Source organism: Misgurnus anguillicaudatus, chromosome 5 (assembly GCF_027580225.2).
Source record: "Misgurnus anguillicaudatus chromosome 5, ASM2758022v2, whole genome shotgun sequence".
NCBI classification, from domain to species: Eukaryota; Metazoa; Chordata; class Actinopteri; order Cypriniformes; family Cobitidae; genus Misgurnus; species Misgurnus anguillicaudatus.
In genome coordinates, this window is record NC_073341.2 from 4,523,606 (window position 1) to 4,551,508 (window position 27,903).

General features: G+C 39.0%; 1 protein-coding gene and 1 long non-coding RNA gene across 4 annotated transcripts; one reads left to right on the forward strand and one right to left on the reverse strand.

Annotated features, from left to right (window-relative positions):
- Positions 1 to 1,887: 1,887 nt before the first annotated feature.
- On the forward strand, positions 1,888 to 8,769 carry LOC141364005 (uncharacterized). Its single transcript, XM_073868206.1, has 2 exons — positions 1,888 to 3,466; positions 3,548 to 8,769. Exons 1-2 carry the CDS (start codon positions 2,389 to 2,391, stop codon positions 5,428 to 5,430), a joined length of 2,961 nt encoding a protein of 986 aa, XP_073724307.1. The 5' UTR covers positions 1,888 to 2,388; the 3' UTR covers positions 5,431 to 8,769.
- A 9,162-nt stretch (positions 8,770 to 17,931) lies between these two features.
- Positions 17,932 to 27,193, reverse strand: LOC141363889 (uncharacterized). Of its 3 annotated transcripts, none has more exons than XR_012369495.1 (8): positions 27,107 to 27,193; positions 24,801 to 24,974; positions 23,070 to 23,129; positions 22,853 to 22,933; positions 22,633 to 22,686; positions 22,377 to 22,463; positions 20,247 to 20,334; positions 17,932 to 18,457 (listed from the first exon to the last, which is right to left on the reverse strand). It is a non-coding gene; the product is annotated as an uncharacterized lncRNA (long non-coding RNA). The 3 variants fall into 3 exon arrangements; XR_012369494.1 differs by lacking the exon at positions 27,107 to 27,193 and adding an exon at positions 25,078 to 25,613 and having other exon boundaries at positions 20,257 to 20,334; XR_012369493.1 differs by lacking the exon at positions 27,107 to 27,193 and adding an exon at positions 25,078 to 25,613.
- Between the last annotated feature and the right edge of the window lie 710 nt (positions 27,194 to 27,903).

A 27,903-nucleotide genomic window follows, 5' to 3' on the forward strand; every position in this document is an offset into this window, starting at 1 on the left:
TGTGTGATGTTTGTTGTGACAGTTTTCAATAAAAGAGAGTAAAAATCATTTGATATCTATAAACCATAATATATTTATACACAGAATATAATTATTATGGTCTTGACATGCACATTAACTGTTGCTTCAGTTTAATTCAGAATGCTCGTTTGATGTATTTTGAGTGTGACAGCCCTGCTGAAAAAAACAGCATACCAGCAAGACCAGCATATGTTGTGTTTTGGTGCTGGTATGCTGTGACCACCAGCTAAACCAGCATAGACCAGCATAATTCCCATGCTGGTCCATGCTGGTTTGATGCTGTTTTTTTCAGCAGGGACTCCTTCTATTAGGACCAATCAATCACAAATCATCACTTTATGCTTCTCCTCTTTCTCAGTAATGATGTCTGGTTCATGAACAAATTGTTCTTTTGAACCGGTTCTTTTTAATGAATGAGTTCAATCAATACACCAAATCAGACTGAATCATTTAAAGGGGCAATAAGTAGGATTTACCCCATCTAGTGGTGAAATTGTATTTTACATTCAAACGAACAGTGCTCTCTAGCGCCTCCCGTTTCCAAATGCGTGTTGCAACTACGGTAGCCGTTATGTAATCACTGATCTCCTTGTCCGTTGCTACTGGTTCACGTGTTCTGAATGAAAACGCATTGGGGAAACGCGTTGGTAGGTTATTGTTTTTTGTCCCTCTCTGCTATTATAGTTTATCAATACGGCGGAACGATATGGATGCCTCCTTGGACTTACCCGTTCAATGTAAGTAAAAAGGAGAAATTCTAAGCTTACAAATAAAAGTCAGATCACTGGCAGAGGTCATTTGACATCAGAGAACATATTTATGAATAAATACATTGATTTTGATTAATAAAACACTTAAAATCCTACTTACAGTCCCTTTAAAAACATTTGATCGACAAGTTTCATTTTCAGATATGCTCGACAGTCAATCTCACTCCAAATTAAACCCAAAAGTTGGCATTATTTCTCTTCAGTTCTCTTTGTTTTAAACATTTCTCAACTGCTTGACATTTGCCTCAATCTTCTTCAATCAGTCTTTCAGTTGCATTACATTAGTTGCCACAACATTAACCTGATAGTTTTAACCCAATCTAAAATGAATATTGTGGCCACAGTGTCATGACTTTGGTTTTATTGACTGCTGTATTTTGGTTTCCCTGTGTTGTGTGTTGACAGTTTCACACGTGCGCATCTCTCTCATGGGTGTAATCAGTGTTATCTTCATCACCTGCGTCACTCACAGCTGCAGTTCATTTGATGGCTAATCGGTTCAGTATTTTATCCCTGTGTTTAGTGGTTCATTGCAAGCTGACGAGAACGATGGCGGCAGGGCGGACTGAGGTGCGTTCTGGGTTGATGCGCCGACTTAAGGTAATGGGAGGAAGTGACGTAGCAGAAACGAGTGAGAGTGAGATGGAGAATGAGGAAGCGGGAGAAACAAATCGTGGATGGGAGAAAGTTATTTCTAGGAAAGAACAAAAGAGAAGAAGATCTAACAGTGATAATAGTTTAAATGCTAAATCTCTGAAGTCAGGTGAGGATGATAATGGAGGAAATGTAAGACAGCAGGAAGAAATAAAGGTAAAACTTCAGTTTGATTCGCCATGTTCTTTGAATCCATTGAAGTTATCAAAGTTATACAACGCAGTAGGAACTGTGTCAGTTAAACCATTAAGAGATGGAAGTTTAATCATTACATGTGTTGATAACAGACAAAGAGACCTTTTGGTTAAAATGACAGTGTTGGAGGGGAAGAAGATCAAGTGTGGATTATGGGAGAAGAAAAGACTAGTGCAGGGAGTGATCACAGGGGTCCCAACTGAATTGACTTATGATGAGATTATGAGAAATGTGACGGGAGATTGGGGTACAAAGTCCTACTCCACCTCCTCGATGGTGCACCCCGGGAAACGCCAAAGTAGGGGACTGCCTGCGTGAGCGATGCATGGTGGGATTCTCATGAATCCCAGAACCGTCACGGTAGCCAAGAAGGTTTCGCAGGAACCCTGAAAAAATGGTAGGCTAACGGAGTTAAGGCGAAGGCATCGGCAGCAGGAATGTCGGATGGTTATCCTCAGCAAAGGAACCCTAAGGGACTAACGTTGAGGTTTCCAAGCTGGTGGGCGGAAGAACCAAATTTGTATGGTCAACGGCAAGCAGCAAGCAGACCAGTTAGAGGTCACTGCGAGCGGTTGGAGAGACTGCTAAAATCTGGGAAGATAACTCTCCTAGCACAAGGCATGTGTAAACATATCCCTGGCCCTCCAGGTTGGGGGTTGGGCGAAGGGCCAACGACCCATCCTCAGAAAAAAATACTGTTACAGAAACTAATACGAAAGCCTCAGACACACCGGGCGTTCCTTTTGGAATGGAAGGTGGGACATTAAACAAATACAATGGAAGGGAGAAGATTCAATTTATGAAGTCCAAAACAAGACCGATGTTGTTGAATCGGAGATCCTTCACAAAGATTGCAACATGGAATGTAAGAACCCTATACCAAACGGGGAAGCTTGCCCAAGCACTGAGGGAAATGGATAGATTAAAGCTCGATATACTTGGCGTGAGTGAAACAAGATGGAACGGCGCAGGAGAAGTAAAAACACAAAATGGAGAAATCATACTTTTCTCAGGAAACTCAGATGAAGATGCCCTTCATGAAAAAGGGGTTGGTCTCATCCTTTCAAAGAAGGCATTTGGAAGCATACTGGAATGGGAACCTGTATCTGAAAGGATACCAGTCGCCAGATTCCTTTCAACGTGTCAAAACCTTACCATCATCCAAGTCTATGCGCCAACTGAACAGGCAAATTTGGAAACCAAGGAAGATTTCTATGATGCACTACAGCAAGTTCTGAACAAAATCAGTAAAAGAGACATTATCATGCTGATAGGTGACCTTAATGCCAAAGTGGGCGAAAGGTCAACAAACAATGATGTGATGGGAAACGAAGGAACTGGAGAACAAAATGAAAACGGAGAAATGTTTGTAGATTTCTGTGCTACTAACGGACTTGTCATTGGAGGAACTCTTTTCCCACACAGAGACATACACAAAACAACATGGAGGTCTCCAGATGGTAAAACTGAGAACCAAATAGACCACGTCGCGATCAGTAGGAGATGGAGAAGAAATCTCCAAGACACCAGAGTCATGAGGAGTGCCGATATAGGATCAGATCACCACCTGCTACTTGCAAAGGTTAAAATCAAACTAGCAGTACAGAAGAAGCAAAAGAAGGAACGAATTAAATACAACGTTGGCAGGCTAAGAAACGAAGACGAAAGGATCCAGTTTCAACTTGTATTGGCAAATAAATATGACATCCTATACAATGGATCAGATACTGAAGGAAAAGAAAATGAGAACAGCGTGGAGAAAGAATGGTCAGACATTAAGCACATGTTCTTGTCCACATGTGATGAAATTCTTGGGAAACCAGAGACAGGGAGGAAACCATGAATGACAGACCACACATGGAGGCTGGTGGAGGAAAGACGATCTATAAAAGGAAAAATTGGTACAGCCAGAACAAGGAATCAGAAATTCATAGGAATGGAAAAGTATAACAAGAAAGATAGAGAGATAAAGAAGAGCTGTAGGAAGGACAAGAGAGATCAAATGGAAGAAATGGCAAGCGAGCTAGAAGCTGCCGCAGAAAGAAGAGACCTTAGGAAGCTATACGACATCACAAGATGCCTGAGTGGAAAGAAAAACTTCCAACAGAAGAAACCTCTCAGAGGAAAAGATGGTAAACTCATAAGTAAAACAGAGGAACAGTTAGAGAGATGGAGAGAACACTTCCAAGGAATTCTCAATAGACCCTTTCCAGAAGACCCCCCAGAGCTAACACCAGCAGTAACAGACCTTGAAATACCTATAGGACCTATCACAAAGGAAGAAATTAGGTATGCATTGAACAAGATCAAAAACGGGAAAGCAGCCGGAGCCGATAATATACCACCTGAAGCACTGAAAGCTGGAGGTGAAGTGACAGTAAATGCCCTGCACTCACTACTACTCAAGATTTGGGATACAGAATCTATCCCCAAAGAGTGGAATAAAGGATTGCTGGCGAAACTTCCTAAAAAGGGAGATCTCAGCCACTGCAAGAACTGGAGAGGAATTATGCTACTGTCAATTACAAGCAAAGTCATGACAAGAGCAATCCTAGAAAGGATGAAACAAACAATAGACCTCAAGATAAGAGATGAGCAAGCAGGCTTTCGAGCCGGAAGATCATGTTGCGACCAAATAGCAACATTGAGAATAATAATAGAACAATCTCTTGAATGGAATTCTGGACTCTACATAACCTTTGTGGACTTTGAAAAAGCCTTTGACTCAGTGGACCAGGCCACACTATGGAGACTACTGAGACACTATGGAGTGCCAGACAAAATTGTCAGGATGATCAAAGTGATGTATGATGGTTTTGAAGCCAGTGTCATACATGATGGAATAACAACACAAGGATTTGAGGTCAAAACTGGAGTAAAACAAGGCTGCCTTTTAAGCCCTCTGCTGTTTCTCGTCCTGCTGGACTGGGTCACACGCAAGTCCTACGGAAGCGAGAAGACTGAAATCCAGTGGACACTAACCAGACAGCTGGAGGACATAGAATTTGCAGATGACCTGTGCTTACTAAGCCACAAAGTAGCACATATGAGACTGAAAGTAAACACCTTGAAGAGAAATGCAGAGAGAGTCGGTCTTAAAATAAATGTGGACAAAACCAAGGAAATGAGAGTTAAGACACCTGCAAATACTGATGTGATCAAATGTGGAGAAGAGACCATTGAGAGAGTAGACCAGTTTAGGTACCTTGGTAGCATAGTTTCAAAATCTGGAGGAACAGAAGATGATGTAAAAGCCAGGAAGAGAAATGCACAACAAATATTTTCCACCCTAAATAAAGTCTGGAGATCTAGAGCCATTTCCCTGAAAACAAAGATACGGATTTTTAATTCCAGTGTTAAAACCATCCTTCTGTATGGATGCGAAACATGGAAAATAAACAAGGGTGTTTTGGCCAAACTACAACCATTCATCAACAAGAAGCTAAGACATCTATGTGGCATCTGGTGGCCAAAGAAAATTACCAATAAAGAACTGTGGAGAAAAACAGAACAGGAAGAACTGGAAACAAGCATCAAAAGAAGAAAATGGAAATGGATTGGACATACATTGAGAAAGTCAGAGTCAAACATTACAAGACATGCACTTGATTGGAACCCCCAAGGTACGAGACGCAGAGGAAGGCCAAAAGACTCATGGCGAAGAACCACCAGAGACGAACTCCAGAAAATCAACATCACCTGGAAAGAAGCCAAGAGGAAGAGCCTAGACCGTATTGTCTGGAGGCAGACCGTAGAAGCCCTATGCTCCGCTCGGAGTGAAGAGGAATAAGAAGAAGAAGAAAAGAAGTGACGGGAGCTAAGGTAGAAAGAGTGAAGAGGTTAATGTATAACAAAAACGGGATTAAAAAGGAGAGTTTGTCCATAATGTTATCCATGAGAGAGGAGACATTACCGGCAAGAGTGAGGGTGGGTTATATAAGCTACCAAGTACGTGAGTACATCCCACCACCACTTAGATGCTTTAAATGTCAAAAGTATGGGCATATAGCAGCAGTGTGTAGAGGAAAAGCCAGGTGTGGCAAGTGTGGAGGGGAGGACCATGAGTATGGTAAATGTAAGCAAGGTGTTAAAGTTAAATGCTGTAACTGTGGAGGAGAGCACAGTGCTGCGTATAAAGGGTGTGAGGAGCACAAACGCGCAGTAGAGGTTCAGAGAGTTAAAGTAGAGAAAAAGGTAACATATGCTGAAGCAATTAAACAAGTTAAAGGGGAAAAAAGAAGCAGTGTTAACAGCAGGAGTTGGTCTCGGAATACATGGACAAAATCAACAATGGTACTCTCAGGAAATTAGACAGATCGGAAAAGAGGTAAAGTCAAAATACATAGCAGTAGACAATGTAAAGTTTATAGCCTTCATAGCAGAAGTTATCAATTGCTCTGCTCAAACAACGAGCAAAACTGAGAAAATCAAAATCATTATTAAAGCAGCACAGAAATACATTGGTATGGGGGAAATAACTATAGATAGCATCAATGATTTACTACTAGCAGAGGTTGGACGAGAAGAGTCACAAACAGTATGACTCTGTCTATTCTTCAGTGGAATGCTAGGAGCTTAATTGCTAATGGTCAAGAGCTGAAGAATTATATTGAGGAATTAGAAGACAAACCCAATATTATCTGTATACAGGAGACATGGTTAAAATCAACATTGGATTTTATTATATATGGATATACAGTAGTGCACAAAGACAGGGACACTACAGGAGGTGGAGTGGCTACGTTTATTCAACAGGGGATAAATTATAGAAATATTGAATTGAATATACTGGTAGATTTAGAAGTAGTCATGGTGGATATATGGATGGGAAGAACTAAGACTAAAATCATCAACCTTTATAATCCTTGTAAAAAAATCGTGAGAGAAATGCTAGATAGGATGTTTGAGGGCGAAAATGGAAAGGTAATATTATGTGGAGATTTTAATGCTCACAATACTCTGTGGGGAGGAACAAAAGTGGATGAAAATGGAATTACTATTGAGGAATTTATGGATGACAATAAACTAATATGTTTAAATGATGGAAGATGTACTAGATTTGATGTATGTCATGGGACGGAATCTGCGTTAGATCTTACAATAGTATCTGATCAGATAGCAGGGGTAAGTCAGTGGGAGGTTAAGGAAAGATTTCTTGGCAGTGATCATTATGTTATCTGGTTAAGTGTTTGGAATCAAAGTTTGTGTCTAGAAGATAATTGGTTTCCAAGATGGAAAATGAGAGAGGCAAATTGGGGGTTGTATAGTTATAAAGTGAATGGCATGATGATGGAGATGATATTGGATAGGAGTTGTGATGTTGATGAATTAAACTCAAAAATAACAAATATATTGTGTGAGGCAGCGGAGGAGGTTATTGGTAAAACTTCTGGTTTGAGGAAAAGGAAAATGGTACCTTGGTGGTCAGATGAATGCAAGGAAGCAGTAAAATCCAGAAATAAAGCTTTCAGAAATGTAAAGTCAAACCATTCATATACTAATTTAATAGAATTTAAAAGAGCACAGGCAAAGGTTAAACAAGTTGTAAGAGAGGCAAAAAGGAAATATTGGCGTGAATTTTGTGGTAAAATTGGGGCAGAAGTTAAATTGGGTGATGTTTGGAGCATGATTAAGAAAATGGGAGGAATTAGAAGGGAATTCAATATACCTGTGATTAAAAATAATGATGTAGAGGCAGTGACTAATCAGGAGAAAGCTGAGATGCTTGCTAAAGGGTTTGTCAAGGTTCATAGCTCAAAAAACCTAACAGATGAAGAGGTATCATGGAGAGTTAAAGTAATGGAGGAAAATAAAGGATTACTAGGGAAAAATTAGATAGTGAGAGTGTACTTGATAAGGAATTTACTTTATTTGAGTTTAAGAGAGCATTACATGGGGTCAAGAATACTTCACCAGGGAAAGATGGTATATGCTACAAAATGATTAAGGAGATGGATGATGTAGCCAAGTGTGGAATTCTAAAACTTTATAACAAGATCTGGGAGCAAGGTAAATTACCTTTGTGTTGGAAACATTCTGTAGTGGTTCCTTTTGGTAAACCAGGAAAAGACAGAACTGTAGTTAAAAGCTATAGACCAATTGCATTAACGTCGAATTTATGTAAATTAATGGAAAGAATGATGGTTAGAAGGTTGATGTATGAGGTTGAAAAGAAAGATCTGCTCTCTAAACATCAGAGCGGGTTCCGTAGTGGTCGAACAACAATGGACCCTGTAGTTTGTTTGGAGAATCTGATAAGGAAAGCACAAAATAATGAAGTAGTTCTGGCTACCATGTTTGACATTGAGAAAGCATATGATATGCTATGGAAGGAAGGGTTATTGATCAAGCTGAATAGGATGAACATTGGTGGGCGGATGTTTAATTGGATTAAGGACTTTTTAAAAGACAGAACAATTGAAGTCAGAGTTGGGGTTAATGTTTCCAAGACCTATTCTATAGAAAATGGGACACCTCAGGGTAGTGTGTGTAATCCAGTGTTTTTTAACCTAATGATTAATGACATATTTGAGTCAATAGAAGATCTGAGAATATACAGAGCATTATATGCTGATGATGGAGCTTTGTGGATAAGAGGGCGTAGTATTGAAAACATCTCAGCTAAGATGCAACTAGCTATTAGCAAGGTTGAAAGATGGGCATTTGAATGGGGTTTTCATTTATCAGTGGAAAAGACACAAGTTATTTGTTTTTCAAAGAAAAGAAATAACCCTACCGTAGAACTAAAGCTATATGGCCAACAATTAAAGCAAGTCAATACTATTAGGTACCTGGGAGTGTGGCTTGATGTAAAGTTAACTTTTAAGGAACATATCCAGAAAATGTTGGAGAAGTGCAAAAAGGGAAATAATGTATTGAAATGTTTAACAGGGTACAAATGGGGAGCTTCAGGAACGTCCCTTAAAAGAATTTATACTGCTCTGATTAGATCAGTATTTGGATTATTATGGATGTATTGTGTACCAATCTGCATCAAAGACACAAATCCAAGAACTAGACAGAATGCAGGCTAAAAGTCTAAGAGTATGTAGTGGGGCGTTTAGAACATCTCCTGTACCAGCGCTACAAGTTGAGACAGAAGAAATGCCATTAAACCTCAGGCGCTTGAAATTGTGTATGGCTTATTGGGTCAATTTAAAAGGACATAATGCGTCGCACCCTACTAAAGAAGTCTTAAGTGAGTGTTGGGAATATGGGAGATCGCAGATATGTAGCTTTGGATGGGATGCCAACAGATTAGCAAATCAGTTAAAGATAGAGGAAATACATTGTAGCAAGACCTTGCCTCTGGCAATAACCCCGCCTTGGTTGTTTGGTTTTCCTAGTGTAATTATAGAAAAAAAAGATATGGTAGGCCAGTATGTTGAGAATATGTGTTACGACACTGCAAAAATATACACAGATGCATCAAAGGATTCTGAGGGTAAGACTGGGATTGTGGTGTATATTTCTGGATCAGAGATATATATAAAAAAGCGAACTACTGATCATTTATCTATCTTTGCTGCGGAGATGGTAGCCATTATCATTGCAATGGATAGAAGAGGCTAGGCTCCCTAAAGCTGCTATCTGCTCTGATTCTATGTCATCACTAAAATCTATTCAGAATGGTGAATCAGTGTGTAGACCGGACCTCCTGAATGAAATCTATCAAATTATGTTCATAATTAATCAACAGGGAAGAAAAGTGGAGTTTGTATGGGTTCCCGCACACAAAGGTATTGAAGGGAATGAACAAGCTGACAAACTTGCAAAAGAGGCAATAAAAGAAGAGGAAATTCAAATAAATGTTCCACTCAGTAAGTCAGAGATAAAGGTAATAATCAAACAAAAAAGTGAATGCAATGTGGCAGTCTGAATGGGATAAGGAGAGGAGGGGTAGACATTTATATAATTTGCAACAAGAAATATCAAGGAAAAAGACCAGTTACACAAATAGACAGGAGGAGGTTTGGTTTAATAGATTACGAATAGGGCACACTGGTTTAAATAGTAATTTATTTATTATAAAGAAACATCCATCTGGGAATTGTGAGGTTTGTGGAGAGAGTGAAGATGTGGAGCATGTCCTTTTAAGGTGTAGAAGGTTTAATGGGGAAAGAGAAATACTGAAAAGGACGGTTAATACAGCTAAGAAAGTATTCTCCTTGGAAACATTATTGGCAGAGCCCAGGTCAGGAAGCATAAACAGCGCTATAGTAGCATTCGTTAAAAATACACAGTTAGCAAGTAGGACTTAGAATCAATTAAATTATTTTTTTTTGTATTATTTTCTCTTTTATTTATTTATTTATTATTATTATTATTATTTTTTATTCAGTTTCTTTAAAAACCCAAAATGAATTGCACCGCAGCAGATGGCGGTAATACACTTTGATTGTAAACTGCCATAAAACTCAACAGAAGAAGAAGAAGAAGATGGTTCACTGCAAGTTCGTCTGTGTATGTTCTCGCCCGTTACTAGCTCTGCTAGTTTCTAGTCTTGTCCAGTCTATTTTCTCCAGTAATTCTAGTCTGTTTGTTTAGTTTTTTCCTCCGTTTAATCTGTGCCCTATGCTGCCCAGGAATCTTTTGGAATTCTATCACGGTGATCGCTGATGGCTTCTAAGACTGAGATCCATCTGTCTGTGTTAAAGACTGTTATCCACCTCCCCTTTCTAGAGACTGTGTTACGTTTTGCGAGTTAAGGAGACTCGCTGCGGCGTTGTCGCTGTCCAGCAGAGCGGTCCTTCTCCTCTGGAGCTGTCCAGCTTTTCTCTCCAGCACCTTTAACGCTCTCTCTCTCTCTCTCGCTCTCTGTCTCTGTCTCAAGGAATATCTTAATCCGCCAGTGTTGTGGCTCATGGAGTCCAGTCTAGTGGAGGATCCTTCTTCCTGTTGTGTGTGTGCCCATCTTCCTCTCACCCACCATTCGTTACAGTGTGGCAGGAACCCGAACGTGTGCGGCTTTCTTCTGTCCAGTGTGTGCTCTCTATTTTGCCGTCTGCCTCGGAGTGGCCTCGCACCCAGACGCGCTATTGACTCTTGTTGTTTCATTTAATAAACATTTCTGTTAATCTGCTTTGGGATCTCTCTGTGGTTTTTGCCCTGACACACAGCTTGTTGAAAATCTCGATTCTGATTGGCTGGACGGTCTGCAATAAAATCGTTTAATGTACAAATAGGTCCAGTCAGTTTGATCACATAAATGCACAACCCTCAAACATTAGTTACCATAGTAACTTAGATTTATAGGGGCGGTTTCCCGGACCAGGATTAGCTTAATCCAGGACTAGGCCTTAGTTTAATTAGGAAATATAACTAGTTTTAACAAACATGCCTTACTAAAAACATTACCTGTATGCATGTTGAGGCAAAACAAAGGCCACTGATGTATTTTAAGATATGTAAGTGCAATTTGTTTTCAGTTTGGAGAGCTCTTAAAAGTGTTTAAGTCTAGGACTACTCTAATCCCTGTCCGGGAAACCGCCCCATAGACTTATATCTGTAGGACTGAGTTAAGTGCTGAGCTTCAAGAGTTAAAAGAGATTCAAAAAACAGCTGCCATTCGGGATCCTCCAGGCGTTTTCAGCCACAAAAAAAGCTTTGTTGTGTCCTGCCCCTTACTGACCTAAAGGCTGGGGTATACCTTTTTTCCACTCCCACGTCCGCGCAGCTTTCCAAGTTTACTCCCCTCGGTTACACGCGGATGGCCGCGTTCGACACTATACGCAATACAAATGATTTCTTATTCAAATTATTAGTCTAACAGGCTGCCAGGGCAGCAATGATTTGGCGACATTTACAGTATATTAAAACATTAGGATAGGTGAAGTAAAGTAACTGATCCACCATTGCAAACACAGTTTAGAACAAACAACAAAGAACAGGAATCAAACATTATGGTAACAAACATGCTCCACAGCTTTCTGTTCTTGGATGAAGTAAAAGTTAAAGAAGAAAAACGATGTGTGTGCAAATGCTGTCTATTTCCTTTGTATAATTGTTTATAGTGGAGTGTATAATTGTTTATAGTGGAGTGTCCTGTCTAAATATTTTCACACGCATGCGCTGTTGTGCACGTACTTTATGCGCACTGTCCACACGGTCTCAAATTTTGGGCCGTCTGCGGACCCTCCTGATGACAAAAATGACATTCTGCGGACGGCGCGCATACGCGGACGTCCCTAGTATACTTTCGGCTTAAGAGTTGTGCAGACCAAAGCTTTTAAAAGCGGCTGAAAACGTCTGGAAGACGTCGAATGCCAACTATTTTTTTCATTGTACGAAGAGTTGTTCGCCGTTGGTTGCTGTGGTAATGTCCCGCCCCTCCTCCACTGTGATTGTACAGCCATGTGAGAACTGATATTAATGAACGGAACTTTTCACCCAAAGTTGAATCTTATTTATCTCTCGGCGCTCAACACTGAACGCTGAAAAATGGACTTCAACCCCCGGATGTATTCTTGATCTGCCCATTTTATTGAGGATGCATCAGGAGGTGACTTGTGTGGACATATGACAGCCAAGTTTCCTATAATGCATTTTGAGTCAATGGCAATAAAGCTTAAAACTTGCACAATATTCGATATTCCTTCTTGTGTCATAAAATGTAAAACTTCAAATAATAGCCCGGGCTTTTATTTTCCCAAACCTATCCTCACACCAGGCGTCTAAAAGAGACAGGCGTCTATAAGAGACAGGCTTTTAATTTAATTGTTCCAGTATGACAGCAGGAGGTTACCACATATTACGTTTTATTTATAATTTGAATGTGTTGAATGTGTTCTGTCTTAAATTCGTCCCCTTGGAATTATAAGGTTGTATCTGCGTTCTGAGCAGTTTTGAGATATTGAGCTTCAAAGTTTTTGCATTACATATAGGCAGGGTGCGATTTGTGAAAAAAACAGAGGGGGGGATGTTTTCATAGGCGTCGATTTCGGCGACGGTGGGTACCCACCATATTTCGTCATTTTGTACCCACCACTAGTTTTAACTTTTTTGATTGTTTTCAGTGGTTATGAAGAGCAATATGAGAGAGAAATTTGGTAATTATTGTCCGACCTAAACAAAAATCCATTATAATATTATTATTTTTAAAAATATTTTTCTAATTTAAATATTTCTAATATTCAGAAATGCGCTCTCCGCTCACGAGCTCTGATCGGAACAAACCCGAACCTCACTGTCTGCTGAACTTGCGCAGAAACATAAAAATATAACCAGCTTTTCAAAATAGTTTTAAACTAAAGATTTATACTATTTTAGCACAAATTATGAGCTTATTGACGATTTTTTATAATTCTTGACATAATGCGTCTCTGTCCACAGCACATTTTAAAACATTTTAATTCATATAATAAATCATGAGAACATGAACTCATCACTGCATTTGCAGGAATTGTAAAATCTTTTTTCTTAGGCTGCTTCATGAGTTAATAACGCAATATTTTTACTGTAATAGCTTTTTTTTCCCCACACATATGAACTGTGATCATGCACAACGAAAAAAACACGCAATAATTAAATCTTGAATGGCAAAACTATATGGCACAATGTAGTGTCAACTTAAACATAAATATGAACAATGTATTGATTGCAAAGTTATACCATTACAGTAGAAACCGTTTTAATGCTGCTTTTAAAGTAATAACATTAACTTTACACCGCGATGCTTTACAGTGATTTACAGTGAAATTATAGAAAAGTCAGATGCATTATGTGTTAGTCACTTAGCCTCATTTGCGCAAACTGGACGCGCCCGCGCCTCGCTAAACGCCTCATCGGCATTTATCATGTGTGTAACTTCTGCCATTCTCAATGGTGTGACTGGGACACTAACTCAGCTTGTCATCATAAACAGATAATCACATTGTGATCTTCATTCCCGCTTTATTAATATGCGGCTGAATATGCTGCATTTCATCTTTTCGACACACAGCTCCATAACCATCTCGCAAGTGTTGATAGGCTATTACTCGTGAGATGTAACCTGGTCTGTAACCAATCAGATAGCGCCGTGGGCGGGACATTGATCAAGTCTTCAGAGTGGTGAATACAGAGATCCTGCGCGGCAGCTGTATCAGAGCCAGCCAAAGTAGCGCATTTTAAAACAAAATTGACTTTAATCAAACCACGGATCCGTGATAAGTTTTGTGATCCGTCTCGCCACTAGTGTAGTAGCACTGATCACTTTGAGAGGGGGATAAATTTAACCCCCACCGGGGATAAAAATAATTAAGCAGAGGCAGGGATACATTGACCAGAAAGGGGGAAATCCCACGCATCCCCCCCCCGGCAAATCGCACCCTGCATATAGGAAAACTTACATGGGGAAGAAGTTTCTTTCAAACATGAAAATAACAGGGACCCTAAATGCATTCTAAATATACAATATCAAAATCTTCTCAAATTTCTAAATGTGGATTTTTGGAAGGGGTCAAATGCAGATGGAACCTTCTAATTCTAAAACAACACTTTTCGCTTAGAATTATAAGGTTCTCTCTGCCAAAACATTATTTAAACATTAAAGGAACAGTATGTAGGATTGTGGCCAAAACTGGTATTACAATCACAAAACTTGTGGCTAAAACTGGTACTGCAATCACACAACTGGGGGGTATTGCACAAAAGTAGAATTAAGAAAGCCAGGATAACAGAAAAGGCCCAGCTTGACCTAGTTTAATTAGCCCATCCTGGCTAAGTCTGTTGCACGATTGCTAAGCCAGGATGAGAACGTGCAGCTGTGTCAAGCCAGGTGTAGCTAGCTAGGATAAGTGCACGTTCACGGAATTCTTAAACAGACCACGGAATCGATCACAGAATCACTGATGCAAAAATTGATAAAACTCATAAAAATTCACCATGAAACTCCAAACACTTAACTACTACTATGTGTATCTATTTGATGCAAAAAGTGTGCATTTTTCTTAAAAAAGCTATTTATTTTCTATAGCAATTTATATTTGGTGGAACTAAACAGAAATCATTGAATTATTATAAGATTTATGTACAGGATTTGACCATATGAAGAATTTTTTTAAGGAAAATATTAGGAAAAGGCAGTAATAAAAAATGCCACTGCTAAAAAGCAAACATGCTGATGTCTCTGTAATACCAAGAAGCCCTCAATATGGGATCCCTCAGTGCATACAAGTGGATTTCAACCCCACCCCCAAACTAAAGCTTCCAAAAATACTACATTTACTGTGAGCTTCATAAAGTTTTCAAACAGTTGTATTCATTGACATGCTATAAAACACTGAATAGTATATTCTGGATTGTTGGTGAATAGCCACCATGTTCAAACAAGGCTGGTTTGGACTGGAATATTGCAAAGTAAGATAGTAGGTCCCTTGAGGGGGCCAAAAGGACATCTGGAAGATATGTAGAGTACCTTAAAGATGGGCATAGGAAAAAATGAATCATGTCTTCTGAAATTAATTTACTTTCATGCAGGATATAGCATGCTGCAAAAAAGCAACACTGACTATTTTAATATGGCCATGAAATAAAAAAAAATTAAGGTACAGTATGAATACTAGGGGTGTCACGATTCTCCAAATCCTCGATTCGATTACATTTTCGATTCTAAGGACACGATTCGATCCGATTCTCGATTTTTACATATTGTTTATATGGCATAAAATATAGACAAAAAATATATCCCATTATATATTGTTATTATTATTATAATACTATAACATTAACATGCACATTTCACAACTCGAATTGGGGTTTGAGGGCTTCACTTAACGCTAGAGCTAGTAGATAGAGGATTCCTTCTTGCACACACAGATCGGGCGGATGACGTGACAAAATTTTTTTTTTTATTAAATTCGGTCGACTGCTTGTTATTAGCTGTGTCCTTCTAAGCATGCGACCTCTCTGCCTTTCATAGTGGCAGACACAGAAGTTCAAGAAGAGAACTGAAATGAGACGGTCTAGCCTTCTGAGGACCCACAATTTGCGTCACCTGTTGCACACGCCCCCAGTAGCGCCCACCGCGCCTGTCAGCAGAAAACAGCGGAGACATTTCTGACTTATTAAAATAAATATGTAATCAGAAAAATATTAATTTATTTTAGAACATATGACACATTGATGTAGATTAATCTATTCAACAGCATATCAAATAATCAACCTAGAAATATACGCAACATAAACAGAATAATATTAACACAAAACATAACTTATAATACTAAAACAGTGACAAGAAAAAGTTTTCTAATAAATACACACATTTTTTTAATAAAGCTTTTAATTGTTTGGGATATCCTCGGCTGTTAAGGATCCATTCGTTGAGGATGCATTTTGACACAGCTCTTATCAACGCCAGCGAAGGAGGAACGTGGCAAACTCAAAAAATGAGAATTAAAAACAAAGGAAATAGAATGTCAGAAAAGGGTTGCCTGGAATAAGTTTTACAAAGTGGTAAATCAGGATGACACCAGTGCAGGCTATGTAATTTGTGCGTTTAATTTAGGCTATTTATTTATTTGTTTTTGTCCCATGTGCGCCGATCGGAGACGGAGTTCACTGCTGATATTCTAGTCTAGAGCTTTCTAGTCTTGCATCGCCCAGTCAGCGGATGGCGGGCGGGTGCGGTTTTGAAAACTGGTTAGAAACGGTGCGGATGGATGGTGGACGGATGATGAGTTTTGTTATGCGGTTGCGGATGAAATAATAGTCCATCCGCGCATCTCTAACATGGACTTAATGCACATGGACTTAATGCGCGTGTCTTGGACTCATAGCATCTGAAATAAATCCAGCACCATAAGCAGCTGCGCTTCTCTCTGTCTCACGTGTGCATGCGCTCTCGCATCTGTCCGAAGTCTGAACATAAACTAAAGTAGTAATCCTTATGTATTTGTTCAGTTTTATGCGTTTCATGCAAGCTGAGGCAAACTATCCTTTTGTTTAAAATATAACCCGCTGCATATTTGCGCCTCCCTCACTATCGCGCACGTGCAGAGAGCTGCGCTCTGTCCAAAGTCAGATCACGTAATCCTGTTTATGATATGCATTTCAAGGAGTTGTAGCAATAACTTACATCCCTCGTGTTTAAAATATGATCGCTTTCTGCTGGACATATGTTTTTAAAGGCATCTCTGAGGGTTTTTTTCCTCGCTTGCCAAGCCGACCAGACGTGAAATGGGGGCGTGGCAGCATCGACGATCCCATTTTTTATTTCGAAGTTAGGAGCTGTGACTTAATTTCGATCGATTTCGATTTAAAATCGAAATCGTGACACCCTTAATGAATACTACCCGCTGAACTCTTTATGGAGTATCATTATATGAAAGATCTGTGAGGTGGACAGCACTATAATTCATATTCAAACATCAACTCTGGGATCCCAGACAGCAATTTAGCTCTTACCGACGTTGGGGCGCATGTACTTGCCCGACATAAAGTGCCTCGGTGAGATGTCTTATGGAGATCGGTAGCTAATAGGCAAGACATCGGGAAGATGGTGGCATCAGAATGATCGCCGACCGTGAGCCAACGTAAACCCGCCCTAATTATTATGACCTATATGCGGCGCGATCCGCTTCGCTCTCCCATTGAACACAGCTGATTTTCGGCTGCATCGCTGTAAACGTCAAGGCATGCTTATAAAGCAGCTGTTCCAGTGTTAAAGGGAGCGAGGCGTCAGGATCCCACCGTTATATAATTGATTTGTTTAGGCCAGGGGTCTCCATGGTGCCAGCACATTCTATTAGTCTCAATTGTAATATTTATTTATTACATACATATGTTTTATATTAACTTGGCTTGGTTTACGTATGTTAACATATTAAACAATACTAAAACATATCAAAAAGTAAAATAAAATAAAATCAGTAAGTAAAACAAAAAAGTTTTGAGTAGAATAAATAAAAAAGTAGCCCTCCAGATTGTTTTATACATATTGTTGTAGCCCTCGCTCACAATGTTGGAGACCCCTGCAGGCTAACTCATTTCATATTGTGTATCAACAACAATCAACCCTCAATAACAGTTTATGTTGTGTTAATCATAAAATTTCTTCCCTAACAATTTGACAAGAGCTAGTGGAGAAGTAGGCAACTAGCCCACTTGCATGCAAGACTCCGTCCGTGGCTGCGCAGTCTGCAGCCGCTTCCTTTTGAGTTGCCAGGTTTTATGACAAAAAAAGTTTAAATTGAAAATAAGTGATTGTTATGTGTAGGGTGTATTTCATACACAATATGACAACCTGGTAAATGTCAGTCTAACAGACAAAAATGGATCAGTGAGTTTTCCAGGAGAAATAACAAAACAGAAGGGCATCTGGAAATTTTTTTTTACTTTGTTTTTGCAAAGGCAGTTTCATTTATTTTAACACTCCACAAATTACACTTTGGGGTGGTTTCCCGGACAGGGATTATCTTAAACCGGGACTAGGCCTTAGTTTAATTCTGAAATATAACTAGTTTTAATAACATGTCTTAATAAAAACATTACTTGTGTGCATTTTGAAGCATCACAAAAGACACTGATGTATTTTATGATATGTCAGTGCAAGTTGTTTTCAGTTTGGACAGCTCTTACATTTATTTTAGTCTAGAACTAGTCTAATCCCTGTCCTTGAAACCGTCCCATAGCAAACTGCAACAAAAATAAGAAATTCCCTCCAGAATAAGTCATACTCCAGAATCAGTCCAATCAATTATTTCACTTAAGATGCTTGCTTGTCCCGCCTTTGCCGCCCCCATTCCTGTCTCTGCTCAGACAGCTGCAGCCAGTTTCTCACAGTCATCTTTATATCAGCCTCAGTGGAACTTTGTAGGCAGGATTTCTTAACACAGCACCTAAAAAAATGTAATAATGTAATAAGCAACAGAAAAAAATAAGACAGCACAAAAGTCTATATACAGTCTTGTTCAAAATAATAGCAGTACAATGTGACTAACCAGAATAATCAAGGTTTTTAGTATATTTTTTTATTGCTACGTGGCAAACAAGTTACCAGTAGGTTCAGTAGATTCTCAGAAAACAAATGAGACCCAGCATTCATGATATGCACGCTCTTAAGGCTGTGCAATTGGGCAATTCGTTGAATTAGTTGAAAGGGGTGTGTTCAAAAAAATAGCAGTGTGGCATTCAATCACTGAGGTCATCAATTTTGTGAAGAAACAGGTGTGAATCAGGTGGCCCCTATTTAAGGATGAAGCCAACACTTGTTGAACATGCATTTGAAAGCTGAGGAAAATGGGTCGTTCAAGACATTGTTCAGAAGAACAGCGTACTTTGATTAAAAAGTTGATTGGCGAGGGGAAAACCTATAAAGAGGTGCAAAAAAATCATAGGCTGTTCAGCTAAAATGATCTCCAATGCCTTAAAATGGAGAGCAAAACCAGAGAGATGTGAAAGAAAACGGAAGACAACCATCAAAATGGATAGAAGAATAACCAGAATGGCAAAGGCTCAGCCAATGATCACCTCCAGGATGATCAAAGACAGTCTGGAGTTACCTGTAAGTACTGTGACAGTTAGAAGATGTCTGTGTGAAGCTAATCTATTTTCAAGAATCCCCCGCAAAGTCCCTCTGTTAAAAAAAAGGCATGTGCAGAAGAGGTTACAATTTGCCAAAGAACACATCAACTGGCCTAAAGAGAAATGGAGGAACATTTTGTGGACTGATGAGAGTAAAATTGTTCTTTTTGGGTCCGAGGGCCACAGGCAGTTTGTGAGACGACCCCCAAACTCTGAATTCAATCCACAGTACACAGTGAAGACAGTCAAGCATGGAGGTGCAAGCATCATGATATGGGCATGTTTCTCCTACTATGGTGTTGGGCCTATTTATCGCAAACCAGGGATCATGGATCAGTTTGCATATGTTAAAATACTTGAAGAGGTCATGTTGCCCTATGCTGAAGAGGACATGCCCTTGAAATGGTTGTTTCAACAAGACAATGACCCAAAACACACTAGTAAACGGGCAAAGTCTTGGTTCCAAACCAACAAAATTATTGTTATGGAGTGGCCAGCCCAATCTCCAGACCTTAATCCAATTGAGAACTTGTGGGGTGATATCAAAAATGCTGTTTCTGAAGCAAAACCAAGAAATGTGAATGAATTGTGGAATGTTGTTAAAGAATCATGGAGTGGAATAACAGCTGAGAGCTGCCACAAGTTGGTTGACTCCATGCCACACAGATGTCAAGCAGTTTTAAAAAACTGTGGTCATACAACTAAATATTAGTTTAGTGATTCACAGGATTGCTAAATCCCAGAAAAAAAAATGTTTGTACAAAATAGTTTTGAGTTTGTACAGTCAAAGGTAGACACTGCTATTTTTTTGAACACACCCCTTTCAACTGATTGCCCAATTGCACAGCCTTGGGGGCGTGCGTGTCATGAGTGCTGGGTCTTGTTTGTTTTCTGAGAATCTACTGAACCTACTGGTAACTTGTTTGCCACGTAGCAATAAAAAATATACTAAAAACCTTGATTATTCTGGTTAGTCACATTGTACTGCTATTATTTTGAACAAGACTGTATCTTCGTGGATGGTTTCTAAAAAGACAATTCAGAAAAGTCAGAGCATTTTGCAAAAAATAAAATCATGTTGTTTCAACACATTGCAGGACTTACTCAGGAGTACCTGATGAATAGGCTGTGATTTAAGGAGAGCACATCCCTTCATCACTGGGTGTGTCTTGCTGCCAATCATCTTGTGGCACTAGGAAATACAGAAAAAGTCCCGTTACACAAAGAACAGCATCACCCAGGTCCAACTAACAGAGCTAAATAAGTGACCCCACAGCAGTGGTTCTAAAACTTTTTCTGTCTTTTTTGTCATTCCCCATTTTATGTAGGACTGTGCTGTGTGTGCGCTGTGTATTGTGTGTGTGTGCCTGTCTTAGTGTGTTCTTGATCTGCATGCTAAACAGCTTATGTTCAGGAGAGCCCAGCCCTTCATATTCATCTTCCTGCTGCCAATTAACGGTTGTCACTATGAAATGATAAAATTAGATTGTGAAACTGCTAAACAGTATGTAGGCTTTTTGCTCTCAAACTTTTCAAGTGCGCTTACAGCCACAAGTTTAAAGACCCAATAGACCCTTTTACTGTTTGTACACAATGGTGACGTGGCAACGTATGCACGAGCAGTTTGGCAACGGAAGTATGGCAAGAATCAGCAGTGAAGTAACACAGACAGAGAAAGTTATTTTAAAAAGTTGACTTATCAACTTTTTCAACACATCTACCAGATCCGTGTACTATAGTGGAGTGGATAGAAGACGTTAGCAGATGGCCAAATATAAAGTGGCCAGATACATATGAAGAGTTTGGTTCCAAAACCCAATAAATCCATTTTGACAAATTTTGTTAAAAACGTGTTTTCTATACCAAGAAAGTGACAAGATGAAAACCACTATTTTCTGTTACAAACTTTCACATAGCATCTTTAGGTTATAAAAACATAAAAATAATTCAAATTCATAACTTGATTTTCAAAGATTTATTATAAAAACTAATTCTTTTTTCCACAAAATGCAATAAATCCATGACAAGTTTTTATTCAAAATGCTATAAATCTATTGAATCAATAGCCTTTATAAATGTGCATTCATCTTTGCCATGTTATTCATTTAGTTGACTAGTGGTATACACCAATTAAAAATATAAACATTAATGGCATTAATCAAAACACTTACTTTGTGATATTAAGAACACTGTCATTGCTGCGGTTATACTTGACGTCGTCGCTTAACGTGTTTCACAGCGATCAGCTGTAAAATGTTTTGGTCCTGCTCGATTTTCGTTGACTTTGAGTAAAATTATGGAAAGTTTTTCATAAGATCCCCTGGGGTCAATGTGTTATATCATGACAGAAACTTGATGCTGTCGGCCCGGGCAAACAAGCACCCGTCTCCCGAGTGTCTCTTGCGTAAATTATTAGATGTTGATGGCTTACGTTTCTTTCCCGTCACAGAAAACCATCACAGGTTTATCAATGCTATTAAAGTATTATTTTGTTTTTGTTTGTTTGTTGATCACGAAGTACAAAGTAGATGAGGAAAACTAGTATTCCGTGTACTCAAAGCGCCGCCATTGTTTGTTTACATTGCAATGGTGCGCTGCAAACTGTGGAGCGGATTTATGGCATTCTGTAGAAAAGGAGGAGTGGCGTTTATTGCATTTTGGGAAAAAAGGGAGAAAAGATGACAGAATAAAACGGCGTATATTGGATTTTGCTTAAAATTAAGAATTTACTTTTTAATATTGACCTGATATAATACTGATTCTGGCAGCAACTCATTTTTTTCAAAAATGGCGTTTATTTGGGAATAAAAAACTCTTTATATATACGTATATTAGTATATTATATTAGTACAACCAAACGCAACAACCAGACATTTTGATGCTGGGAAACCGTTTTAATAAACTTTCTGAGTTGCTAACACGTTAGAACAACTGGCGAACAACAACACTTCCGTTGCCGAAATGCGCGCACAAACTATTTGATCACGTGGGCTGTAAAAGGGTCTATGCATCACATATTTAATGGAAACTTACATTCAGTACGAAGAAGGTCCTCATTCACTGATGTAATCACTTAAATGGAAAAAACACAAATGGCCCAGATCCAGCTTGATTTTAAAATCTGGCCCTAATTCATTTGCTATTGAATTATTCTGAAATTTATTCTTTTACTACCTCAGTATGATGTTCTGAGTAAAAAGTGCAGATTCATACATTACATGTAAAATATCTTACTATCGTTAGTCCTCTGACGGAGCACTGGAAGAGGGTGACGTGGAGGCTGCTGCAAAGCACACAGGCCTTCGTTATTATTCGGTGTCACTAGAAAATACAGAAAAACGAAATTATTGGAGTGAACAGTAAGTCAAGTTTATCACAATTAGATAAACTAATGTCAGTGGGCTGAGTAATTGCCACACATTTCTACACACACACACACACACACACACACGTGTCAGTGTTTTCATTGTCTGCGTTTTAAATGGCTTACAGTCAGGAAAGCCTTCAGTTCTCTGCGCCTCTTTCTGAATATTAACCGCAGTCTCTTGGAAAGACAGAAAACCTTGGTTTACTGATCACACTACTAATATAAACTCAAAAATCATATCTCTGGAACATCAAACTATGGTATGTGCTGTGGACCTGTGGAGTACATTGTGTCTGCTTGAATTTAGGGACCTGATGCATTTTACTATATAGGGTACACTTACCTTCACTCTACAATGATGTGGGATGGGCTGGAGGAGTTAAACAAGGGGTGGGAGGGTTAGCCAGCTTTCTTCTTACTGACACTTCAAGAAGATTAAAAAAGGTTACAACAGAAAGATGATCAAAAAGGCACATCAACCATAAGATTTGCACCTTAGATATCTACATCTGATATTCGCTGTATGAGAAGTGCAGCATTATACACATAAAATGTCTTACTAGGCTTGCTCCTTTGATGGAAACTTGGGTGGGCTAGAGAAGGCTGCTTCCTTTTTGTCACTGTCATGGCCATTTAAAAACAAGGATTAAAATTCGAAAAATGTTTAAACACAAAGATTACAAATTCTTATCAGGCATAATTAAAGTATGAGCATGTAATAAAAGGGAGAGTTCACCCAAAAATGAAAATAATGTCATTAATGACTCACGAGTTTGGAACGACATGAGGGTAAGACCTCCGTTCATCTTCGAAACACAGTTTAAGATATTTTAGATTTAGTCTGAGAGCTTTCTGACCCTCCATTGAAAATCTATGCACAGTATACTGTCCAGGAACAGAGAGGTAATAAAAAAACATCATCAAAGTAGCCATTTGACATCAGTGGGTCAGTTAAAATGTGTTGAAGCATCGAAAACACACCTTGGTACAAAAATAACAAAATTACGACATCATTCAGCATTGTCTTCTCTTCCGGTTCCGTTTTGAACGCGCACGAGACCAAAGTCACATGACTGCAGTGACGCAGCTGACGTACAACGTGGCTGATGTGTTATTAGGTGCGTCCCCGCTTTTTTTTGTGCGCCCGAGCTTCGTTTACAGTCTGAGGGAGACGAATGCTGTAAATGTGAAAAAAATTCACAAACATATCTGAGGATAACACGCCATCTGCGTCACAAGACTTTAGTCAGACACATGCGCTACACAATAGACATGGAAGAGAATGCTGAATAAATTTGTCATTTTTGGACCAAGATGTATTTTGGATGCTTCAACACATTCCAACTGACCCATTGATGTCAAATGGCAACTTTGATTATGTTTTTTATTATCTTTCTGGACATGAACAGTATACCGTGCATAGATATTCAATGTAGGGTCAGAGGGCTCTCGGACTAAACATAAAACATCGGAGGTCTTACAAGTTTGGAACGACATGAGGGTGAGTCCTTAATGACATTATTTTGGGTGAACTATCCCTCCAATTTTCTAATGGACATATGGAAACTTAAAGGAACACGCCGACTTTTTGGGATTTTAGCTCATTCACAGTAACCCCCAGAGTTAGATAAGTGCATACACACCCCTCCATCTCTGCGCGTGCCGCAACTCCGTCTGACGCACCCACCGCTAGCCTATCTGAGCATAAAGACTTGAAGTAAATGGCTCCAGCTAGCATGCTGACAAAATAACAGCAACATTTTCCTATTTATGTGTTGTGATTTGTTTAGTCACACCATGCACAAACAACAAGGCCATGACACAGCCATCTTTCAACAGTACACACACTGGGAACTACATTCTCAGAAGGCGAAGCACTTGCCACCCGGGGGGAGTAACTGCACAACTCTGACCGAACTCTCTGCTCCTCACCGGGGGTTTCTCAGGTGCTGCTAGCAAATCACTGCACCCAAGTAGCCGGGCTTTGCCTTCTGAGAATATAGTTCCCTGTATGTATATGATTAATAGATGGCTGTGTCTCACATGACCTTGTTATTTGTACATGTTGTGACTATACAAATCACAACATATAAATAGGAAAAAGTTGGCATTATTTTGTCACTTATTTACTTCAAGTCATTGTGCAAAGCTAAGCTAGCGGTGGGTGCATCAGACAGAGTTACGGCACGCACAGAGATGAAAGGAGTATGTAAGCACTTATCTAACTATGGGATACAGTGAATAAGATAAAAAAATAAGCCTTTAAGGTCAAAATAGTTAATTCAACTTGCCAACTGTTATGTTGTTTCCAGCCATAGGTAGGAGGGAAGGGGGAGGAGGGTTTTTTGGAAGGTTTGTTGTGCGTTTTCTTCTTCGCCTGTGATGTTTGTGGTGCATTTTGGGTGTCTGATGAAGGGCACGATGCAGGGGATGATGGTGGTGATGGTGATCTAAGTCAGGATGGTCTGTAAATGAAAAGTTTTTACAAAGATTAGTTTTCATATTGATCACATCGAACATAGAAAGTACAATGAGTAACATCAGAACAACATAGCCCCCCACTCTCACTTGTCTCATGTAGTATTCAACAAGAGTATTGTTTTCATCCTTTAGATGGGTTGGGTGATGTCCTCTTGAAAAAACTTTGGAGTATTTTGTATGAGTCTTTATAGACCCTTTTACTCTTTGTACACAATGATGATGTGGCAACGTAGGTGCACGCAGTTTGGCAACGGAAGTATGGTAAGAATCAGCAGTGAAGTAACACAGACAAAGTTATTTTAAAAAGTTGACTTATCAACTTTTTCAACACATCTACCAGATCCGTGTACTATAGTGGAGTGGATAGAAGACATTAGCAGATGGCCAAATATAAAGTGGCCAGATACATATATACGTATATTAGTATATTATATTAGTGCAACCAAACGCAACAACCAGACATTTTGATGCTGGGAAACCGTTTTAATAAACTTTCTGAGTTGCTAACAGGTTAGAGAACCACTGGGGAACAACAACACTTCCGTGGCCGAAATGCGCGCGCAAGCTATTTGATCACGTGGGCTGTAAAAGGTTCTGGAGGCCACCAAGCCATGCTTCATCGTATTTACTAGGGCTGTGTATCGCCAACAGTTTCCCGATTCGATACGTATCCCGATACAAGGGCCCCGATACGATGCGCATCACGATACAAGACTATTACATTTTTGTTCAGAATTAAGTAACATTATTACTATTATTGTTTAATGTACATTGAATAAGCAGTGTTGTAACAGTTGTCTTTTTGCCATGCATTTATTAGCTTTTGGTGTAACTCATAGAAATTCTTAAAATCTCAGAGTTAATACTTATGTTTTTTTTAAAACAGTTTTACAAAGAAAAAGTGTCTTACTCTAGGCATTATATTTGTCTCTCACTTAATTATTCTATATCTATTTATATATGTGTAAACATGCAGTCAGACTTAATACTATTTAATAGAAATCAGATTATTAATGTGACAGCTATAGTTTGAAGAAGCTCTGTATCTCTTCTCTAGATGTACACTTTTCACATGCAGATCTTTGTCGTGTTTCTTCTCTAATGCGTACTGTTTTATAAGAGAGCGACTAATAAGTATAGGCTAAGATATCTTCGCTTTCATACTGAACTCATTGATTTTAAATACGAGAGAGAGAGAGAGAGAGAGAGAGACAGACAGACACGTAAAGCGAAAGTATACCCCGCTACCTTTAACTCTACGTACTCCGCGGGACACATGCGTCCTTTCCATATAGATCACGCATCAGCAGCGATTGGTCACGTTACTTTAAAAAGTGCATCCGAATCGATACGGAAGATGCTGTATCGATGCGCGCATCGTCAGGCGTCCATGCCGATGTATCGTCGTATCGATATTTTGAACACAGCACTAGTATTTACCTGAGTGAAAAAAACAGAAAAGACATTTTATTTTGCCTAAATTACAAAGGTTAAATAAAGGCTCTATTTTATGAATAGGTGTGTGTCCAAAAACACTTACTTCCTATCACTTTATTACTTAATAACCACTTTGTCTGACTGTCTACAGTGGCTGTGCACTTGTACTAAACTAGCTCTTTGATTGACAGGTCTACTTATAACGTTACCATAAAAACGCACAACAAGAGCTGCCTTTAATTTTAAGCATGTCACTTAGACAAAATCATTAAAAATGCATTTAGAGTGTAAGGGGTCCATATTATAAAATGACAGATGTCATTTTTGTGTAGACAAAAGACAGTCCGTCAATTTATTACCGTTTACCTAACTGTTTACCGAACGATCCCCTCACGTCAAAAATACTGTCTAAAACAACTCACTGAAAAATATTTAATACTCGAACATATTAATAATAACTAACCAGGGGTGCGTTTCCCAAAACCATGTTGCTTATTTTCCATTGCCAACCAACTAGTTGCTAATACAACAGGTTAGCAACTATGGTTTTGGGAAACGCACCCCAAGTCAACAGTTATAACAACAAACCAAGTCTAAAAACATGTAACGTTGCCTCCGACGCCAATTTCTGTCACCCGTTTATCGAAAACATTTCCACAATCATATTTAAACAACATACCTTCGCGCTTACACTGCCGGCTTGATGTGGACCAACAACTGCGTAGATCTAGTGAAGAAAAAAAGAGGCGCGGTCGGCATAAAGGTTGCTCGCGGTTCCGCTGCCGATCTCCGGCTGCAGACTCATCGCGCCGATCGTTTACCCACCTACTTTTATTCTGTGTGCAGGGGAAAAACCCCAACCGACACTTTGCCGCTGGTGCCCTCCAATTGCCGACGTCGGTAAGACTGACCGTGCTGTCTGGGATACAATACTAGCATCTTCAAGTGAAAAAAAAGACAAAAACTATAGACTTACAAGTTTAATAAATGGGACAGTAAAAGTCATGTCAAAAACATGCTCATATATTATTATGTAACCTGTCTTAAATACATTATTTGATTTACAATGTTTTTTTATTATCTGTCTATGCAGCACATTTGACAGATATCTGTTTTGTGGATTATTTTAACACACTGAATTTTGATAAAGTGCATTTTGCAAAATAATTTGGAAAAGCATAATTTGCATATTTTTTAAGTAATAAAGTATCTTTTGAGATTTTAAATACGTCAAATTATGTATTTAAATAGAATAACATGCACAATGTCATATAACTATTGAGATTAAAATACAATTTGTAAACTTACTGACTTTATTTTAAAAAACAAACAAAAATAGCATGTGCATAATAATTTGGACCATCCATCACTTTCAGAAAATCAAGATCAAGAACATTCTGCATGCTGATGACTTGATTGCAGAAATAAATCTACACATAAGGTAGTGTCTGCTGACATATTTTATTGTCTGTACTA